A 21,963-nucleotide genomic window follows, 5' to 3' on the forward strand; every position below is an offset into this window, starting at 1 on the left:
TTCTTTGGAATGGTTTTTTACTTTTTTGAGTGAATTTATTCAATTTTAAATATGTTTAAATATATTTTTCTAAAAGTATATTTATTAAAAAATATTTTTTTTTTTAAAACCAACAATATTTTATTTTTAAAATAAGTAAAAAAAAAATTTTAATACTTAAATTTTTTTTTTTAAAGTCATTGAAAACTAATTTTTACTATTATTTTTTTCTTAGGATTATTTTTACACTAGTTCAATAGATATTTATTTTATCTATATAAATATTTTTACACTTAATGATAGAACTGACGTAACATGCTTCTAAAAGTATTTTTTGATTTATTTCTTTTAGTTCGTTAAATACAATTTATTATAATCAATTAATTATATCAATTAATTGATTTAATTATATATTCAAATATCACATGATTTATTATCATTTATATCAATTTGTTTTCGTAATATTTTTTAATTTATTTCTTTTAATGTTCTGATAGTATTATTTAATTTATTTCTTTTAATTTTTTAAACAAAATTAATTATACTAATTATGTATATTAATTAATTGATTTGACTAATTTATTAGTCATTAAAATAATAGATTTATGAATAAAATAGACAACTGAGATATTTTTAACTAATAATTAAATCAAATCAAATTATATGTATTGAGTCAAATTCAAATCATGTGAATTAAGGATAAAATAAGATGATTTTTTATTTATTCAAATTGAATGCAATAAATACAAATTAATTTTGTTAGATAATCATAATTTTCTAGTCTTTTATATATAGATGGCCAAACAAAATGATTATCACTCTTACTATTTTAACTCTTTTTTTTTTTATGTGTAATTTCTTTTATGCATAAATCTACTCAAAATAAAAAAAACATGGATGAATGTTTTATTGATGGTGTTGTTTGACGAATACTATAATCCAAAAATATCCCAATTTAAGCATTCTACTGTTATCAATGTATATTTTTATAGTATTAGATAGAAGAATATTTGTTAAAATGATATACACCAATTAAAATGAATTTTCTTTGTCAATCTGTTATCTTTTACCTAACAAATAACATCCATGTTGAATATATTATTCTCATCAAAAGTCATATATAATTTATTGATAAATCTGTGTAAAAATACTTCTATGATGACCAAACACCATATCATTAACTCGCTAAAGTTAATTTTCTTATAATTATGCCAATGTATAACACTATGAGATTATATTTTTTCAAAAATTATATTACATTTGTTTTTAACGAGGTGGATGAGTTTTTGGGCCTAATCATGGTTGAAATTGAGGAAAGATAAAAAAATATTAATAATACAAATATTATTTATTTTTAATACCCAATAATAAAAAATATATAAATTAAAATTAATATTGTTTCATAAAACATAGTAAAACGTATATTATACTCGAAACATATTAAATCCGTATCAACTATCATTATTTATTGGTTATATCGTAATAAATCTGATTATTAAAAAAATTAAAATTAACTTAAATATACATAATATTATTCCATACCTTTCATTTTTATTTTGTCTTCATAAAAGGTCATATATGCTAAAAAAAATCTTTTTTTTTATATCAACGGTTCTTCTATTCAGTAATTTTTATAAAAAAAATTATGGATGTTTTTGTTGGAGGACATAGAATAATATTGTAATCGACAAGAATATATGAAATTTTAAAATGCTTAAGCATGTATTTGGCACTTGGCATATTTGTAGATGAAGTGCAGAATGGATAAAAAGATAGCTAATAAAAAAAATAAATAGTTAAAATTTTCTCAATACTAAAGTGTAAGAAGTGTAAATGTTATATTTGCTTTGTATGCTTTTAAACTCCATCTGCCTCATGGGTATTTGTGACTAAGTAATTATTAAAAAAATTAGTTTAATATCTATTTTATATTTTATTTAAAGTATAGGATAAAGTATATTTTTTGTTCCTAAAGTTTGACAAAAGTTTTAAAAATATTCCTAAATTTTATATTTTTTTAAATTTTTTCTGAAAATTTTTTGATTTGCATCAAATATACCCATGGTGGCTAATTTTAAAAAAAAATTAAGATCAATTTAACAACAATTTCATAAAAACAACCTCAACACAAGCAAATCAAGCATAATTTTCATGCATTATTGTTATATTGATATTAATTAATTTTTTTAAAATTTAGTTGTTGGGAGTATATTTTATGCAAATTAAAAATTTTTTGGATAAAATTAAAACAAAATAAAACTTAAGGATATTTTGAAACTTTTGACAAATTTTAAAGACAAAAAATATATTTTATCCTAAATTATAATAGTGAGTAAATTTTTTATGCCTTTTTTTTTAAAATAAATATTGTGATTTTTTTCACAAAAACAAAGTTTTAAGTTTAAAAAATTTTCTTGTGAGATTAGATTATTCCACAGATAATGATAAATATCTTGGTATTAAATCTATAAAAAACTTATAGAAATATTATGTTATATTATATAATTTAGTTTTTTTTATTTTCAATCTAAATTATTTAAATTGACATACTTCTAAGTGTTATTTAATTTATTTTTAAATTATTAAATCAAATTAATTATAATTAATTAATTAATTAATTAATTAGATATTTAAATATTTTACAATTTAATATAATTTAATTTATATAGAATTATAAATACATGACTTTTATTATTTAAGTAATAAATTTTAGAGATAATTGTTATAATTTGATTTTTTATCTGCATATTTAACTTTTAATAATAAATTTTTTTATTTATGAATAGATTATTTTCTACTTTTATATATATATATATATATATGATGAATATTTAACCTTATAATTTTAGATTATTGTATAAATATAATTAATATGATTTTATTTTTATTATTTGAACATCAATAATGTCCTTATAAATTTTTTATTACATCATTTACTTTGACAAAATAGAATAAAATTTAATTTATGAAAATCTAAACTTGAAAACTTACTACGATTAAGTTCAAATTTTAATTTATTTATTATATTATATAAATATTAAATTCTTTTATTAAACACTTATTTGATTATGATAAGATATTATATATAACTTTTATATTAGCAATTAAATTTCAGTTGTCACATAAATATTATATTTTAGGTAATTGTATATTATTTTATTATTTTAAAAATTATTATATATTTTTAGGATCATTGAATTATGTTTATTTTTAAAAAGATTGTTATTATTAGAGAATAACTAATCTTTGTGATAATCTAAAATTAAAAAAATAAAAGATACATGATATTAATACTCTGAATTTTTTAAGTATACATTTTAAAATAAATATATATGATTATGGTTATGATTAATGATCATGATTAGAGACTTTTATTTTATTTCAATTTTTTTAGAACATGTTTGTTTTACTTAAATTTTATTTTTTTTTATTGATTGTTACTATTTTTTGGTATACTTAACTGTCATTAGTTTATATCAATTAAAATTTATGACTTTAAAAAATAGATAGATGTATAAAAAATGAACAAAAAATATTTTTTAATAAAAAAATTATGTCACTTTAATTTTTTTCTGCATCATATCTTATATTTTTATTATAATTAAAAATTTTACAAATACAACAAACTAAGTGTTACATTATTAAATATATTATTAGAAGTAAATTATTAAATATAAATTATTAAAAAATATATAATATTTAGTTAATTATCATAATCATATTTAAAGGTATCTAAGTTATTTTTATATAATAAAAATGATATACTTCAAAAAATATTTATATATAATTTAATAACAAATATATGTGATATTTACCATAATTTTTATTTTTAATAAAAAATATCATTGTATTCAACTATTAAAATGAATAAGTGATGTATTTTAAAGGTGTATAAATGAGATTTTTATTACAAAAATTTTTATAAAATAGCAAATATTATTTTATTTTAATTTTATTCTTAACATTTAGTTTTAATTTTACTCTTAATGTTTTAATATATTTCAGTTATATCACTAGGATAAATTCATTAATTATAATTAATTATATTAATTATTTTATTTGACCAATATAAATATTAAATTATTTAATAAATATTAAATAAAAAATAAATAAAATAAAATAAATAAATTTAGTTTAAATTATTCTCTTATTATTTTCTATATATATGAATGAGAATGTGCTTTTATGTATTTTGATTATTAGTTCTTAAAGAAGTTATTATTTTATTTACTAATATTTAAAATTTTCTATAATATTTTCACAAAATTTGATTAATAGATTTTTTTTCATAATGTTTTTCTTCAAAAATTTTAATAAAAACATAACTTAATTTTTGTCTTTCATATTTTATATTTGTTGATTATACTAAATTTTTTTTATAGTGTATTTTTTATCAACTACATGTATTATCTTTTTTGTCTTCTTCTATATTTTTTAATTATTTTTTTACCTTATATTTAATTATTTATTTTATTTTTACTCCTCATATGTTTATTGTGTTTCACTTTATCTTAGTCTCAATTTTATGGTTATCTTTTAATTATATACAATTAAATAGTTTCTTTGAAAACATGCTTAAATATATTATCTATTATATATAATCATTAGGATAAACAAACAAATATAAATTAAATATATAATTTAATTTTAATTTAAACTAAAAACTGAATGAATTGTCAAAAAAATATCAACCAATTTTGTTTTTAATTTTTCTATAATTCATTTAAAGATAAAAGTCTCTCTATAGCAACTATCATCGTCGATAAAAAAATTACAAATCTCTATAAAATAAAAAATATATAAGATAAATAACATATATGTCCAAAGTTATTAATCATAGATTATGGATAAATTTCTAAAAAAAATATTATAGATCAATATACAATTTTTTAATTTTTTATTGTTTTTAAAATTTTTTAGAATGATCAACATTTAAGTTATCTATACGTCACTTCTCAAAGTATTATGATTTTACAAATTATAATATATGATATTAGTTATTGTTATATATATGAAAAATGTGACTTATTTAGTGTTTATCCATTTGTTTTAGATTAATATTGTTGTAATAATGATACATGTGACTTTACGAGAATGACATAACCTAGATTTTGGTTATCTGAGAATTTACTAAGTGACTGGAATAGCTCCATGTCACGAACCAACAAATGCTAGCAATAGAGATGATGAAAAAACCAATTGAAATGGATATTTGCCGGGATTACTCGCGATTTGGGGTTAGATGGGAACCCATGATTCGTGAAATCATTACAACCCGTCCATATAAAATGGATGGAGACGAGGACATAGGTACTCACTCCATGGGATTCATTAAATCTACACGAATATAAGATTACTGATTTATTCTAATTTAGATATACATAAATTCATTTCTTAAATTTAGTAACCCTAATTTCTATCTCCAATTCAAATTCTTTCTTTTTCTTCCCAACTTATTATCAAGCTCAATTTTTTCTCTCTCTGTCTCTCACTCATTTTCTCTTCTCTCAAGTTTATCACTATGTTATTCAGTATTGTCCCAAAAATTATGTTATGTTATTATGTTGGAATATATTTTTACATTTTTTTAAAAATATTATTTTTCATAATAAATATGTTGTGAATTATGTTGAATTATATTGAATTGATTATTTTATGATTATTACATTATGTATTTTTTTGTTAATTGTTCTCAAAAAAATTTAAAGAATATTCGTAGATATCCGAGAGAATTTACGTTTTCTAAAGGGATAATATAACAGGGACTTGCGAAGATGGAGAGGAGACGGGACTTTTTTTTTTTTAAACGGGATTGACGGACGGAAAAGGGGTCTGTCACATTCTCCTAAGTATCTATTACCATACCTAACTAGAAACAAAAATTCAATCTGAGCCTATTTGAAATGAGATACATGTATTTTATTTGTATTGGGTCTTAACGTAATGAACCTAAGTCGAATTTGGTACCTTAACAATGAGTCTAGGTTAATCTTACTTGCTTCAAAATCTTAAAAAACCCAAATATATCTTAGATTAGTATTTTGAGTTATTGTTATAATAAATATTATATTATTAAATATTATAACATTCAATATATGTAAAGTTAGATATATTTATAAGATATTTTTAATTTAAATTAAGAAAAAAATTAATAGTTTTTTCTCTCTTTTGGTTTTAAATATTATTTATTAATATAATGAAAAAAAAAGTAAAAATAACAATAATCACTCACATAAGTAAAATAAATAATCTTAATATATACATAACACTACATATATCAATATTATTATATATGATAAATAGTTTTTTATTTTTTGTAAAACTATTTATATTATTTATTGAATAATTTTTTTCTCTTAATATTAATGAATTTAAGATACAAGATATTATTTATATTATTTAACATATAAAATAAGTAACTTAACTCATTATCTAGGATAATAAATATAATAATGCAAATACCTACTTATTTATTAGTATTAAAAAAATATATAAATAATATAAATTAATATTTTTTAGTAGAAAAATAATAATAAAAATTATTAATTAAGTTAATTATATAATAAAAATTATAAATAATTTTTAAATAATAATAAAAAATAAGATCACTATTTTTACATACTACAAAGTTTATAAAAAAAACTTGGACAATAAATCAATACTCAATAAAGTATACATTATTCCCGTAAAAAAAATAATTGATATATTAGATATTATTCATATACAAAAATTATTTAAGTTGATGTCTATTTTAGTAATTTTTTATCTAAAAATGATTTTGAGTAGTGTAATTCAAACAACATTTATTTTACTATAATTCATTTTGATATAAAGATTGCCAAAAATAAATCACCTTAACACAAACTTACTTTTCATCAAAATCTAAGTTTACAAAATTAATTTTATGTAAACTCCCGTAATCCAAACACACACTTAATAATCGAATTCACTCCCTATTTTTATTTCATAATAATAACCTATATTTGGATATCTGAAAAATTAATAAATTATAACATTGCTTAAATGTTAAATACACGTACGTTACATCTTTTTCTTTTTTCTTTTCTTTATAAAAAAAATTCTTCCAAATTATCACTCGTTGGATCCCCTTTTTTCGCTACCCATCCAAAATACACAAAGATTACCTTCCCTTTTAACGAAATGAAAAATAGAAACAAATAAGTTGGATCCCCTTTCTTTGCTACCCCATCCAAAATACACAGAGATTACCTTCCCTTTTAATGAAATGAAAAATAGAAACAAATAAAAAGAACCAATGCCTGCCATAATTTCTTATTATCTTCCATGTTCATAATAAAAACTGTGACTTTAGCCATAACTCATAATTTTCTATTACAGTTAAGTAGCCTTATTTTTTTAATCCAATCAAACGAACAAGACTTTTGAATGGTTAAGCTACTAAATCAAAACATTTTCTTATATAGCAACACATAATATGCTTTTACTTTATTGAATGTCTATGTTTTTTCTATATTTTTTATTTTTTATATATACCTATTAAACAAAATCACGATTTTGTATGAACTGGGATCGTAGATAACTAGAAAAATACAAATTGAGAACGAAATGAGTAGCGAAACTAATAAAAATTGTTGGAACGCAGGGTTTTATTAAATTCAATGAATTAAATGATACAGTAATGTAATGTGAATGTGATTTTACTGATAAATGAAATCTACAGCGGGGTCTCCCACCGGAACAATAATAGAGAACTAGCAACAGCAACTAACAGTATTTGACGGCAAGAAATTGGGAACACTACTAGCGCAACTATACCCTAAAAAGTATTAGTAAGTCCTAATTAAGGGTGCACAAAACTGATGTTTGGTCGACCCGCATTCTTTTTCTCTTACTACTCTCTTGGTAGCTTCACTGCATACACAAACGAAACAAGGAAGAAGAGTAAATAATAGTAGTAGGAAGCTAATATAATGTAACTAAGATGGTATATAAGAAGCAAATACCTGTTGGTTGAAGGCATAGTAGAGTCAGAGTCAGATCTGCATTTGGAATGAACAATGGGCCCTAGTTGATGTCTGTCCATGGTGGCCAATGTTGTTCCCATGGGTGCCTTAAGGTATGTGGCTCCTCTATACATCCACTCATCCATTTCGTGGCTGTAAAACTCATCGAATCCCTCTCCACACAGTGCACATCTACTCTGATCCTCTTCAGCAGGAACGCCTAACTCTTCGTCGTCTTTCATTTCCCCTGTCTCCTCGGGAACCAACGACCCCGGAATCGATTCCTTTCCCGAAGCCTCTGCACCACTTAGCCACAGGCTCCCACTTGCAAACCACTTTTGAGACCCCTTCTGCTTCCGGCTTTTTGACATTCGGTTCCTAGTCACATGCCAATCCATATGTCTACTGTGTTCATCTTGCCTTTTGAATCGGAGACCGCAGCTCGTGCATTGTCTAGGAAGATCACCGTATAAGGCACTGATTACACCTTCATGACGAACCTTCAAGATATCTGGATCGAACTCCGTCCCAATGGAATCCTAAAACACGAGTTCATTTAAATTACTATCTCAAATCAACAAACTAAAAAGGGAGGGAAACTAATGAAAGTATAGTTACCAGTCCGGTGGGTGGATTGGTTACCGAGATCACACCGTGGTTCACTAGTGAACTAATCAAATCAAGATATGCAGGTGGTGGTTGACTTGTCACCGAATCATCGCCATGGGGATGAGACATTATTTGTGATGGAGCAGTTGGGAGGCTTGGACGTAAAGGTGGCAAGGTTCCCCCATGTAAATGCAAACTTTGGCCCTGCATATCAGGTAATGGATTTGAGATGGGCATACTTATTGAGGCACCATGTCCTTGCAAAGAGCTCCCATGACTAATTTGTGTTGAAGATGGAACTTGAGGTGGAAGAAACTGTAGTTGAGGTGCTTGTCCATGATTTTGCAGGTTAGAGGAAATTGGTCCAGGTTGATTAGGCAACTGGTCATGCATAAACAGAGTTCTATTTGGACCATGACCCACATTGGTGTTATTATTAACGTTTATTGGTTCAAACAGACTCCTAGGACGTTTTTGCAATGGAAATGCTGGATTCAAGCCGGAAGGACGAGTAGCATGAGCATTGAAAGCAGGGGGAGCAGCCCCCATATTGAAGGGGTACTGTGAAGAATTAGATAGATCATTAGATAACTTCCTTTTCCTGGAGAATCTAACACTTGATTGCATAGAACTGCTGTTTCTACTACAGTCTACTAATCCTGGATTCATATCTTTCCAATCAAACTCCTCTTCTTCAGTGTCCTGCCATGATGCCAATGGAAACTTGCTCCCTAAACCATTTCTGCCAGGATGCTGCTCCACCAACAAAAGCTTAGTACTAGGAATTTCATGGCCTTTGTCACAACCATATGCCTCAATAAGAGCTCTTGGACTTTGACGTTGTTGTTCATCATTGAGATTACAAGTCTTAGAAGTTTGAAATATGTTCCAACCATCACTAGAAAATCTCTTTTGCTGCCATTCATCCAACCCTCCTTCTCTTGTATTACCTACAGTTCCCGTTGAGTCCAACCTATCACCACCAACCTGTGAGGATGAAAACCAACACACTGTCAGAATGCAGCTTATCTGTCTGCAGGATCTCTCTTTCTATTAACAGGTATAAACAGACACCTTTCTATCAAAAATTTGGAGGCCACATCATTCAGGTTGAGACACACAATATATATTTTATTTTCATCAATCATGACAAACAGCCTTAATGTATCAACAAAATCACTGATATTTTTGCATACAACACATATTTCACACAAAAGCTTACATTATCCATAATTGAACTAGAGTGTTCCATCTGCTGCAAGGATTGTGGTTTAATAACATGTGCCCCAAGAATCGGTCTACGAAAATCATATGCCCCAAGGTGATTAGCAAAGGGTTGTTGATTATTAACTGCTGGTGAAGATTGCAATTGAGCTTCAATATTGCTTAGGACAGAGGGAGGGAAGATCTTTGACCAGGTACCAAAGAGACGTTGCAGAACAGAATGCAGATTGGGCTGGACCTGCCTGTATGCTTCGCAGTAAACCTTGGCACACAATAGAATTGTTTCAATCTTTCAATAACAGAATAAAATAAAAATGAAATATAAGTAGAAATAAGCATGCTCTAATTAACCTACTTGAGGTAGACGTAAAGAGAAGTGTTTAACATATTCCTGGCCAAAATTCTTCACAATACTGTCCAGAAGATAGAGAGAAGGAAGTTTTTTATCAGCAGGCACCTGGCAGAGGATAGATTTAAACCATTGAGGAACCATATAAACAACTGAGACTTAAATAATATTATAGCTTAGCTTTATTAATTTTCTACTGCAAAAATATCAGCATCGTTGTTTGCTAAATCAGAACTCAGGAGCAAAAGTAACATTTAAAAAGCCATTCTTTACAATTTCTTTACAGACAATTCTCATCATGCCTTTTTTTTTTATGTGGCGGTAGGGAAAGTGATCCTTGAAAATCAACCTTAACAAGATAAACCTTAAACCTTAACACATGTTCTTAATTACTCTGCCCCTGAGATCAATATATGAGATAAAGCTAGGGCGTGCCCCAACTTCACATGTATGCTTCGAATTTCGTTCCAGTTCAGTCAAGACCTGAAATGCATTGTTTTATTCTTGGGTCTTAAACTCAGTTTCGTCCTTTCTACGGGATTCATGTGCCAATTGCTAGTTATGCGGGAAGTTATGTTATCCTAAAATTCTCTGTTCTTAGTTGAATAATAATAATAATAATTAATGATTTAGAATCCATTCTCTCTCGCGGAAAACCCACGCAAATAATCAAAGGCAAGGACAAATGGAACGATAAAGCCCGTTGGAATTGAAAGTAAGGACAAATGGGACAAATAAGCCCGTAAAGCAAATAAAAAATAAAATATAAATTAAGATTGGAAAAGAAAAATAAAACTTAAATGCTGATATATGGGTAACTGCCAAAATTGAAACAACGCCCATAGAGGGATAAAAGTAGAGTTTTTTTTGTTACAAATAGCGCGAAAAGGTGATAACTTTCTGCAGCAATGGAGACAGACCTCAAGAATCCGGTTGCAAATGGCATCGGCGATGCCCTTGGCGTGTTTCGTCTGCTGGCCGGCAATGATAGTGAGATCGGTAATGATGGGATTCACAGTGGAGGTGAGTTCTGACAACAATAGCCCATACGTCCGAACAATTTCTTCGGTAGAGAAAGCCTTGAGGTAGCCTTGGCGCTTTGGAAGTAAGGCGTTAAACCGGTACACGAGCATGGAAGGAGAAGGCTCGTGCGTGATACCATTCGCCATTTGTATTGTAGCTGATGGGTGCGCAATAGAATTTTAGAGAACTTTTAACCTTGACGAAGGAGAACTGGAGTTATATTGAATTGAGAGAAGATGAGATTGGATGAGATGTAAACAGGACTGTGGCCTCTAAATAACTATTTATTAAGGTTCTGAAAACCGGACCGGTAATCAAAACATGAATCATACAATCACTAATCGCACATTTTTTCTTCATAAGAACAGAACAATGAAAACATAAAGCATATAATAAATCAAAAGATCACCAATTGCAAATTTTTTAATAAGAATAGAAGTTAGAACAGTGAAAAATGAAGAAAGATTAACAGTTTTCAACCCAATTTTAACAAAGCTCATGACAATGATTAACAACAAAAAAAAGCAATGAAGGAACAGTGAATCAGTAACATAGGCAGTGCAAATCCAAGAAACTTTAATAAAATTTAACTATAGAAACAGACAGTAAAGCAGTAATAGAGTTATCAATTTAAAATTTATCATCAAATACAATCAGGGAGCAAAACCAATCAACCAAGCACTGATTGGGAATTAGGAAAAAAAATCAAAAGAACATTTAAATCACAGCAAAAACACAACAGGAACATTTAAAAACGAAGCAACCCGAAAAATATCTAAAAATCACCATTGCTGAAAACAATGATTTGATACGTGTATGCTCAGAATTAAAAGCTAAGCTTACAGGAAAGTGAAGAATACCCAAACCAAAGAACAGCTTAAACCAAGAACAGAAAATCACAACAAAAACAAAAAAAAAATTAAAGATAACAGAAGAACAACAGAACAACAACACAAGAACAATTAGCAAATTAACAAGTTCACAATAACAGTTAAAATTTAACAGAAGAACACTAATGCAAGTGAATCATCATGCTAATATGTTTTCTGCAAAGATGCTATTTGTGCACCTAAAATTTCCTTATTACTAAGATCCAATTATTCTTAATTTCAAATGCAATCAACTTACTAAGTTTCTAAAAGCTAGAAATTATAAAACCAACCAGAATTATGGTAAAAGCATTTCATCAAACATGTTGAGTGCGGTAAAATTAAAACGAAATAAGAGAATTCAAAACTTAATATCAATGTGATAGAGAAGAGAACATAACAATTGTATAATCTATGGAAAAAAAATCCAAACCACTACCAAATCAAATAGTTACTTATTGTAATAGAAATCAGAAGTTGCAGAGTTTGAAGTAGAGTATTGGTGGCGGGTTTAGGGAACTCACGGCGGCGACAAAGGAGAGCAGTTCGACGGCTAGGTGGAGCGCGCGGGTTGGTCGCAGAGTTTGAAGCAGAGCAACGTGGCTTCCAGACGAACGCGAATGCGAACTCGAACGGTGAACGGCGAGTGAACGAGAACGGTGAAGGCCGAGCGAACGTGAACGGCGAAGAACGCGAAGGAAGACGACGGCTGAACGAAGAGGCGAACGTGAACGGCAAACAAACGGCGGCGGAAGGGCGTCTGGGCAGACAAAGAGAAGGTCTGGGCGTAAGGATTTGGAACAGGGGGAGGAGTGTATATATATATATATATGAGCAGTTAATCAGAAAGGGAAAGTCTTGGACTCTTGGGGCAATTTTTTTAAAAGTCGGCTAATATTTAATTATATAAAAAAATTGAATGATTCTATATTATTATATTTAATTTTATACCAAAAAATATTTTTTTTTAACCAAAATATGAGACTCGAATTCCAATTTTTTAATTGAGTATGGGATGATTATGCCATTTGAGTTATTATTCATTGGCCATAAAAATATTATTAATGGTCAATTGATAATTATAAAACATAAAAGTTACTAACCCCTAACACTTCTCAATAAAAAAAAAATCAATATTATAACAAAAATAAAAGTTAATTTTTCTAAAAGAAGGGAGACAAAAAAATAAGTTTGTTTTTTATGTCATAAATATTATAACAAAAATAAACTTTTTAATTGAGTGAAAAATGTAAAATTACTTTTTTTTTATTTTTTTATATTTCTTAAAGAATTTAGTTATACACATATTAATATATGATATAATATAATTTTTTTATATTTTTATTTAAAAATGTTATATTTTGTATAAATTAATTATTTTAAATAAAATATAATTAACAAGACACATAATTTATATAAAATAGTATTTTAAGTAATTAATAGAAAAAATATCAGATTTTTTTTAAAAAATTTTAAAACATCATAAAGCAAAACCAAAAAAAGCTTCAATCTGAGAATACTCTATTTTTCATAACTTTTTTCTGTTTGGGTTATAGTCAGATATCTGAATCTCCTGCACCATTATGCAAAAGAACGCAACACGCGTCAAAAAAAAGATGCAACCAAAAAAAAATATTTATAAATTTGTATAAAATTTGATTTGTACACTAGATGACCATATGTAGATTCTATACCAAATAGTTATTAAAGCATCTAAAATATTTGAAGTTTTGAGTTTTGACAAAACAAATTTTTATAAAAATTTGTTTTTGGTAAAATATTTTAAAAATATAATTCATTTGATAAAGTGATTCAAAGATTTAGTCAATAATTTATTTATCCAATTAATAGTTAAATTTTAAAAAAATACTAATCTATTATTATCATTTATCATCATCTTTATTCTATTTCATTTCTTTTATTTTTTTTCATTTCATTCTTCTATCACCAGTTCACTACTCACGTTCAATACCTAACTTCACCCACTGGCCACTACATTACCCCATCTAATTTTTTTTTAATAAAATAAAAAATTTAGCTCTACAAAAAAATTAATCTATTTTCATTTTTTAGGATTCATTTTTTTTTTTATTTTAGAAAATGTTTATGGAGATTCGAAGGTAAGCTGACTTGACGCGCACAGCAACAACATAGAGTATTGAATGACAAAGACTTAAAATTCTATAAATAATTATTTAGAAGCCACAATCACATTTACATCTCATCTTCTCTCAATTCGATATAACTTCAGTTCTCTTTTGTCAAAGTTAAAAGTTCTCTAAAGTAGCGTTTGTTTTGAGGTACTGAGACAGGGACTGAAAGACTGAGACTCAGTATCATGTATGTTAGTTCAGAGACTAGTACTAAAATTTCTGTCTCTGTCCCCAAAATTTCAGTATTTCAGTACCTCCAAAAAGTGGAGACTGAAACTTTAATAACATTTTATACCTAAAATACCCTCATTTCAATTAATTAATTTCAATTTTACCCTTTGTTCAAATTAAATTAGAGTTTCATTCTTGTTTTAATTTCTGTCTCCCACTTTGTATCAAACAGAATACTAAAATTTATTTCAATTTCTGTCTCTTAGTCTCTTTCTCTCGGTCTCAGTCTCTCAGTCTCAATCTTTCTATCTCTGTCTCTCCACCAAACGCTACCTAAAATTCTATTGCTGCACGCGTTAGCTACAATACAAATGGCGAATGGTATCACGCACGAACCGCATCAAGGTTACCTCAAGGCTTTTTCTACCAAAGAAATTATTCGGACGTATGGGCTATTGTTATCATACTCACCTCCAATGTGAACCTCATCATTACCGATCTCACTATTATTGTAGGCCAGCAGAGGAAACATGACAAGGACATGGCCGACGCCATTTGCAACCAGTTTCTTGAGGTCTGTCTCCATTACTGCGGAAATTTATCACCTTTTCGCGCCATTTGTAACCAAAAAAACCCTACTTTCATTAGGGTCGAAAGTTGTCCCTCTATGAGCATTGTTTTAAGTTTGGCAGTTATTCATGTATCAGTATTTAAGTTTTATTTTTCTTTTCCAATCTTATTTTATATTTTATTTTCTATTTGCTTTACGGTCTTATTTAATTGCGAATACGAGAAAAAGTCATTACTTCCAATTCCAATGGACTTCTTCGTTCTATCTGTTATTGCCTTTGATGCGAGAGAGAATGGAGTCAAATTCATGGATATCAAGTTAGATATTTACTTTTTTGATAGAAAGGAGAATATGAAAAGTTGTGGCATTGGTTTGACGCGAAATGGTGAGTTGCTTTATAAGTGTATATTTGAGTTAATTCAAATGAGTGATTTTAGAAATTTTACAAAATTTATAACGGAGTTAATTTTAAATTTAATGATTGAATATTTTTGTCAAATGTATTAATTTTATATGAATATAATGTCAATTTATTTTTTTTATAATTAGTTTTGTTAATAATTAAATATTTAAATATCATAAATAGCTATCTACTCAAAATACTATATATCCACAAATAAAAAATCAATCATATTATATTATATATATAAATATAAATATATTATTTATATTTTAACATAATTTTTATATAGATATGTTTTTGTACACGTAGCATATCAGAACAATGGTCTAATAATTTTGATTGCTATTTCTCCAAATTAAAAATTATTAATATATGTAGTTTTTGTTTTTTATGTTCGCATACATTTTTCTTTTTTCCCCGGGAGTGTTTTCAGTTCATACATTTTTATTTTGAACATAATGTTATAATTCGAGAGGGTTGGTAAATACATGGTAAAAAAAAATCCCCGTAATAGTGATTAAAAAATATTACTAAAGAAAATTCTAAACTAATTAATGATATTTTTTTGGTTGAGCCGTTGAGGTGAGAGATGCTAGACGGTAAAATGCCATAAATAACAAGGCTGAAATTAGAGAGATGGCGAAGATGTTAGATGGAGACTACGACGGCACTAGAAAAGGAGAGACGCAGAACAAAATGCACGACGGCGTTGTGGACTGGATGGAGGTGCGACTATTATGGAATCCGCGTGCCGGCAGAAAATGGTGAGCCTCTGATGGGAGCCGGCAAAAAGTGGTGAGCCTCTGGTAGGAGCGTAAGGAGTGTGAAAAATTTAGAGGCTGGAGAGTGTGATGTGTGTGTGTCAGGGTTAGGTTTTAGTGAGGGTAGTTGTAAATTGTAACAATAACGACCCAACTTTTGATACGTCATGACTGAAATAAAATAGGTTAAATGTCAATACCCGAGTACCCTAGTGAATAATGTCTCCTTCAATGGTACGAAGATATTATATGTATTCTTGTTGTCAACTCCTTCACCAATGGATTTAACTGAGAAATTTCTTATATTTGTGTATGTGGAGGTAGAAGAAAAAAGTTGTGTGTTTTTCTTTTATCACATACATCTATATATATTATGAGATTAATAACTGATTTTAGGATCAAATCTTATTAATCAAGTTACAACTTAATTTGAAACAGAATCAGTTAGGATCTTATCCATATTTAAAACTCATCATAGAATAAATAATTAATTATTTAATATTCTCAATTATCATATTATTATATTCATAGTACTAACAAATAATATAATAATATTCTATTTGAATTAATATAATTATTTATTTAATCAAATCAAAATAATAATTAAATAATTATTTACCAAGGATTAGAACACTCGTTAGTGTGTGACCCCATAGATTCAATACTAAGCAGGTAGTAAATTAGTCATACTAAATTTACTAATCAAGGTTGGCGTCTAGCAACACTCCTTGACGACCCGATAGTATGAAATAATAATATTTTTACTAAGAACCCAGTATGAACAAAAAATATAACTCATTCCATCTTTTCAACTCTTACTAACTTTTAGAATACGGTATGATTGTCAAACTCTAACTTGTTACCATTATTATAATGAATTATGAATGACTTAAGAAACTCATTTCTTAATTCATTCAAACCCTTTGGTCAAGGTATTGTTTATTTCATTCATTATAAACGTAGAGTTCAAACTCATTACTATAGTTGATGGATTCCAGATTGACTAATCATTAATTCTACAAGTATTTAAATTATACACAATGTCCATTCAACTAGCACCGTAGGGTATTAAGTGTCTGGAATCAAAGTATAATAAATACATTGTGAATTACTATAATAGTCACAGGTCAAAGAAAACTTATAATATTATGTTCATCATAAGAATATCCTATTGACAAATATACGCTAACTATAACAATTAAGAATTTTCAAAGTGAGTCAATTCAATGGTCGTATCTCTATATATAACATTTATATATATAATTTAATAAATGAGATCTATTAATCTTCATCCAATGAAGACTATTTTATATATATATATATATATTAGTGATTCTACGATTAAGAACAATTTAAATTAAAAGTTCTCAAAAAACATATATCTCATTATTACGATCCCTATCATAATTATTTGTTTCTAATTTTAATTAAGGATACTATCATAAATTATAAAAGTTTATTCTTATAATAATAATAATAATAATAATAATAATAATAATAATAATAATTCATGATAATATTTTATTAGACATACACACTTATCTCCAACAATGACTAATGTCAAACATTTAGGTGTTACTTGTCGTACGGACCTAATTGACTCTAGACTCAGAATTTCATTATCAGGTATTACTAAAATCCTTTGTCGGATTAGCATGATTAATAAAACCTTTAATATTTACGATGAGATAAAGCATAGAACTAGATTTTTCACAAACACATAATAAAAGTTATAGTAATATCACAAGATAGACATAAAAGGATAAAGTCAAATACATAAGTCGAGAGTATTTACATCTAATATATACATAACAAGATATGAAAACAGTCCTAACCTTCACACGGGTCCCTAAACTAGAATCAAATCGACTTACTAAAAGAATCTATCCCTCAAAACATTATCAAAAGAGAGGAAAATGTATTTCTAAAGAACAAGGTCGTATAGATTTAGATAAAAGGTGCCTATCATCAAGTCAAAAGTGATCCTCTGAAGATTCCTCAGTAACTCCTTCGGGAACCTCTGAACTTAGGTCATTAGCTGCCAAGTCTGTCTCCATCTGCGGATGTGGGAAGAAGGGGGTAAGAACCTAAGGTTTCTAGCATGGTAAAATGGAAGGAAAAAAAAGGGATTCTAGGATCTTTGTCTCTAAATTCTCGTTAAATAAAAACTCGCCACATAGAAATAACAGAATATAAATATATAGTAGGTAAACAGAATTAGTCATAGATAGTTAGAAAATTGCAGTAAACAATCACAAGAAATTCACATGCGCAAACAACATGATGCATGCCTGTTCTTAGCACAGATCATGAACTCACGCATCGGTTGTCTATCTACAGCCCGACGTTACCCAGAACAGATTCTGAATGTGGTTTTTTCACTGAATCAGTCAGCACGAGTATCACATGGGTGTCCCCATGTCAGTCAGATACTAAAGCCACACAGGCTTACCCATGTCAGTCAAGCTAAAATCATCATCATATAATTGTTATAGCATATGTGCGTTCAGTGAGAAACAGGATACCATATGGGTGAACCCATATCAGTCAGATACCACTTGCCAGTGAGTGTCCCTAATTAGCAACTCTGTCCAAATAGTACGTTTTTTCTAACTGGGGTCTCTGTCCGGTTAATACGTTTCTTTTTACTAGGGTATAAGGCATCTTAGGCTTCCTTAACCTCACGGGGTTAATCTTTACTTCCAGTACTTTAATATAATTACTTCACTAACAACTTACACTGTTATTCATTTCCTTAATTTGTTTTAGCCTAATACCTCCTTGGCGACCAGTTTTCTATTTAAATAATTAATATAACAAATGAACTCAAATTCACACAAATTATATATTCACGCATCCGCAACGGGCTGAAGTTTATGATAATGCCATTTAAGCATGGTTTTAATTCTCGAACCCAAGAGTATTCAAAAAAATAATGGTGACTGCTATATACAGATTTTTGACTCAGCAACTATTGACCTTCTAAAGTACATATATGTTGTGAAAAGCTTAAGTACAAAATCTTTACTTATATAAGGTAATTTTGCAGATTCAAAGCTTTAATGTAAAAATGATTTTGAGATATTCTAATAAGAATTGAATTTTATAAGAAATTTCAAAATTCTATCATTACTTTGAGAACATATAGAAAACAACAGAGAGTAGTAGTTTTAGTAAATTCGTAAAAAAATCATTTATACCCAATTGTCCTTTAAAATTGGTGACCTTAAATAAGACTCGCCTAGCTTTCAAACAAATCAAATTTTAGTTCAATACCATATCACACCAAAAAGTTATGTAGCTGGAAATATGACCCTATTTTAGAAGTTGTTTGTAGAAGGCTGTGAACTAGTTACCTTTCCACATGTTTAACTATTTTGTTAAACATGGAATAGATTTGAAATTTAAACTAAGTATAATAGACGTACAAAACTTTAAATTTTCACTAGTCCCAACTTAATTACTTATCATAATTAAAAGTTAAGTAGGTTGAAAGTTGATGCTTCTGCAACAAGATAACATAACTTTTTGTAGAATCCAACAATTTTCAAAACTTCATTTCTCTCAACCTAATCAACAATAAATTCTGAAATTTTTATGTGACATTCAAGACACACCAAGGTTTCATGAAAAAAAAAGTTTCATCCAAAGTGGTGATCTAAATTGTTCCCATATCTATTACAAGTTGCTGCCAAACATGCAAAAATTCTACGTTAAACAATTTAACAACCTTACACCCCAAATTTTGTATCTAAGCTTAGGACTCATCCAAAGTCACAATTCCAACTTATATTTAATTAAGCAAAGTTGTTAGAATCAGTAGTACATCCGCTATCCCCAAGAACTTGAAATCAATAATTCACAAATTTATACATACATATTCATAATAGTTCATCAACTTCCAACAGAATTTTCAAGCATACCTCGTCATCATCAAATTGCATAACTAACAGAAATCAGCATCCTCAAACATCTTCAAACACAGCCACAAATCAATACCTAACTATCCTAACCTTTATTTTTGTTGTTGATTAAGCATAAGAACTTGTCACTATTGCCTTCTTGAACCCGATCCCTAATAACAATTGTAGGATTACCATGTGTTCATAACACGCAGCGGAAGAAAAGAAAGTAATCCTAAAGATCTATTTTGTGCTTAAACTTTATTCCAATAATAAATATATAGTAGATCAGATCTAAATACCTGAGTACGCTAGTAAAAATCTTTTTCTCCTTCGATTGTACAAAGGCGCTATGCGTATCCACACCGAGACCAACATTTGCTGTCAACTCCTTGACCAATGGGCATCTGATCTAAATTGAGAAACCTCTTGCAATTCTTTGCACGCCATAAAATTCTTCTCCAAGAATTAGGTTCACATACGTTTATGTGTGTAGAGGTAAAGGAATAAAACTCTTATTATTCTCATCTCCGTCATTCCTTTACTCTTGGCATACATATATATAGTATGGGATTTATTCCTGATTTTAAATTTGAATCTTAATTCAAATTTAAATCATATCTTGAAATTCTAAATCTTAATCCTTCAAATTTATGAATCATATCATAACTCAATTTGAAAACATAATTAGTTAGGATCTCATCTAAATATAGAAATAGAATAACTAATTATTCTCAAATCTCATTTAATATTCTCAATCATCATACTATTATTATATTCTTGGTGCTAGCAAAGAATATAATAATATTCCATTTGAATTAATATAATTATTTATTTGATCAAATCAAAATAATAATTAAATAATTCTATAGCAAAGATTAGAACACTCGTTAGTGTGTAACCCCATAGGTTTAATACTAAGCGGGTAGTAAATTAGTCATACTAAATTTACTAATCAAGGTTGGCGTCTAGCAACACTCCTCAACGACCCGATAGTATGAAATAATATATTTTTACTAAGAACCTCAGAAGAACAAAGTATAATTCCTTCCATCTTTCCAGCTCTTGGTTAACTCTTAGAGTATGGTTTAATTGTCAAACTCTAACTTGTTACCATTATTATAATGAACTGTGAATGACTTAAGAAACTCATTTCTTCATTCATTCAATCCTCTTGGCCAATGTTTTATTCATCTCAGTCATTATAATCATAGAGCTCAAACTTTTTACCGAGAGTTGACGGGTTCCTTATTGACTAATCATTAATTCTACAAGTATTTAAATCATACCCAATATCCATTCAACTAGCACCCTAGGGTATTAGGTGTTCGGAATCAAAGTATAATAAATACATTGTTAATTACTATGATAGTCGCAGGTCAAAGGAAACTCTATTACCATGTTCATCTTGAGAATATCCTATTGACAAATATACAGTAATTATAACCATTAGGAATTCTCAAAGTGAGTCAGTTCAATGGTCATATCTCTATATGCACCATCTATATATATAATTTAATAAATGAGATCTATTAATCTTCATCCAATGAAGACCATTATATATATATTGGTCTTTCCAGATTATTAATGTCCTTTTTAATAATCCTATGACCAAGAACAATTTCGATTAAATTATAAAAGATTTATCTCTTAATATTATGATCACTATCATAATGATAAATCTCTAAATTTAATCAAGGGCCTTATTATATTGACATTTTAATATAATAACAATAACAATTTATTTGACACATGATTGATTGGATTGTAGTCATACTCCTTATTCCCAACAACAATAATAACCAGAATTTTTCTGTCACACATAAGGCCATTTGGCCGAATCAAGTACAAGCCAGGAAAAATCACTTACCCTTCTTTGCTTGTGGTGGTGGCTATTCAGAATTCGAACAAGCTAAAAGAATGGAGCAAGGGATTGGTCAGAAATTTGAATTGGAGAAAAAGAG

At 27.8% G+C, this 21,963-nt stretch overlaps 1 protein-coding gene across 4 annotated transcripts; it reads right to left on the reverse strand.

Moving 5' to 3' along the window:
* Positions 1–7,589: 7,589 nt before the first annotated feature.
* On the reverse strand, positions 7,590–12,845 carry LOC107616011 (polyadenylation and cleavage factor homolog 4-like). Of its 4 annotated transcripts, XM_088500640.1 has the most exons (8): positions 12,563–12,845; positions 11,067–11,326; positions 10,153–10,254; positions 9,796–10,059; positions 8,836–9,560; positions 8,583–8,769; positions 7,965–8,503; positions 7,590–7,872 (listed from the first exon to the last, which is right to left on the reverse strand). In XM_088500640.1, the coding sequence occupies exons 2-8, from the start codon at positions 11,313–11,315 to the stop codon at positions 7,788–7,790; spliced, it is 2,151 nt and encodes a 716-aa protein (XP_088356766.1). In that variant the 5' UTR covers positions 11,316–11,326; positions 12,563–12,845; the 3' UTR covers positions 7,590–7,787. The 4 variants fall into 4 exon arrangements, with proteins under 4 accessions (XP_088356766.1, XP_088356767.1, XP_020965995.2 ...); XM_088500641.1 differs by having other exon boundaries at positions 8,583–9,560; positions 12,563–12,829; XM_021110336.2 differs by having other exon boundaries at positions 8,583–9,560; positions 11,067–11,364; positions 12,563–12,827.
* Between the last annotated feature and the right edge of the window lie 9,118 nt (positions 12,846–21,963).

Source organism: Arachis ipaensis, chromosome B9 (assembly GCF_059453495.1).
Source record: "Arachis ipaensis isolate K30076 ecotype BB chromosome B9, ASM5945349v1, whole genome shotgun sequence".
Lineage (NCBI taxonomy): Eukaryota > Viridiplantae > Streptophyta > Magnoliopsida > Fabales > Fabaceae > Arachis > Arachis ipaensis.

Excerpts from the sequence above, each read along its gene's own strand:
- LOC107616011 (XM_088500641.1), bottom strand. The coding sequence starts at position 11,315 with ATGGCGAATGGTATCACGCACGAGCCTTCTCCTTCCATGCTCGTGTAC. Across the intron at positions 8,504-8,582 it reads CCAATCCACCCACCGGACTG|GATTCCATTGGGACGGAGTT; the intron begins GTAACTATACTT and ends CTCGTGTTTTAG. Across the intron at positions 7,873-7,964 it reads ACTATGCCTTCAACCAACAG|TGAAGCTACCAAGAGAGTAG; the intron begins GTATTTGCTTCT and ends TTGTGTATGCAG.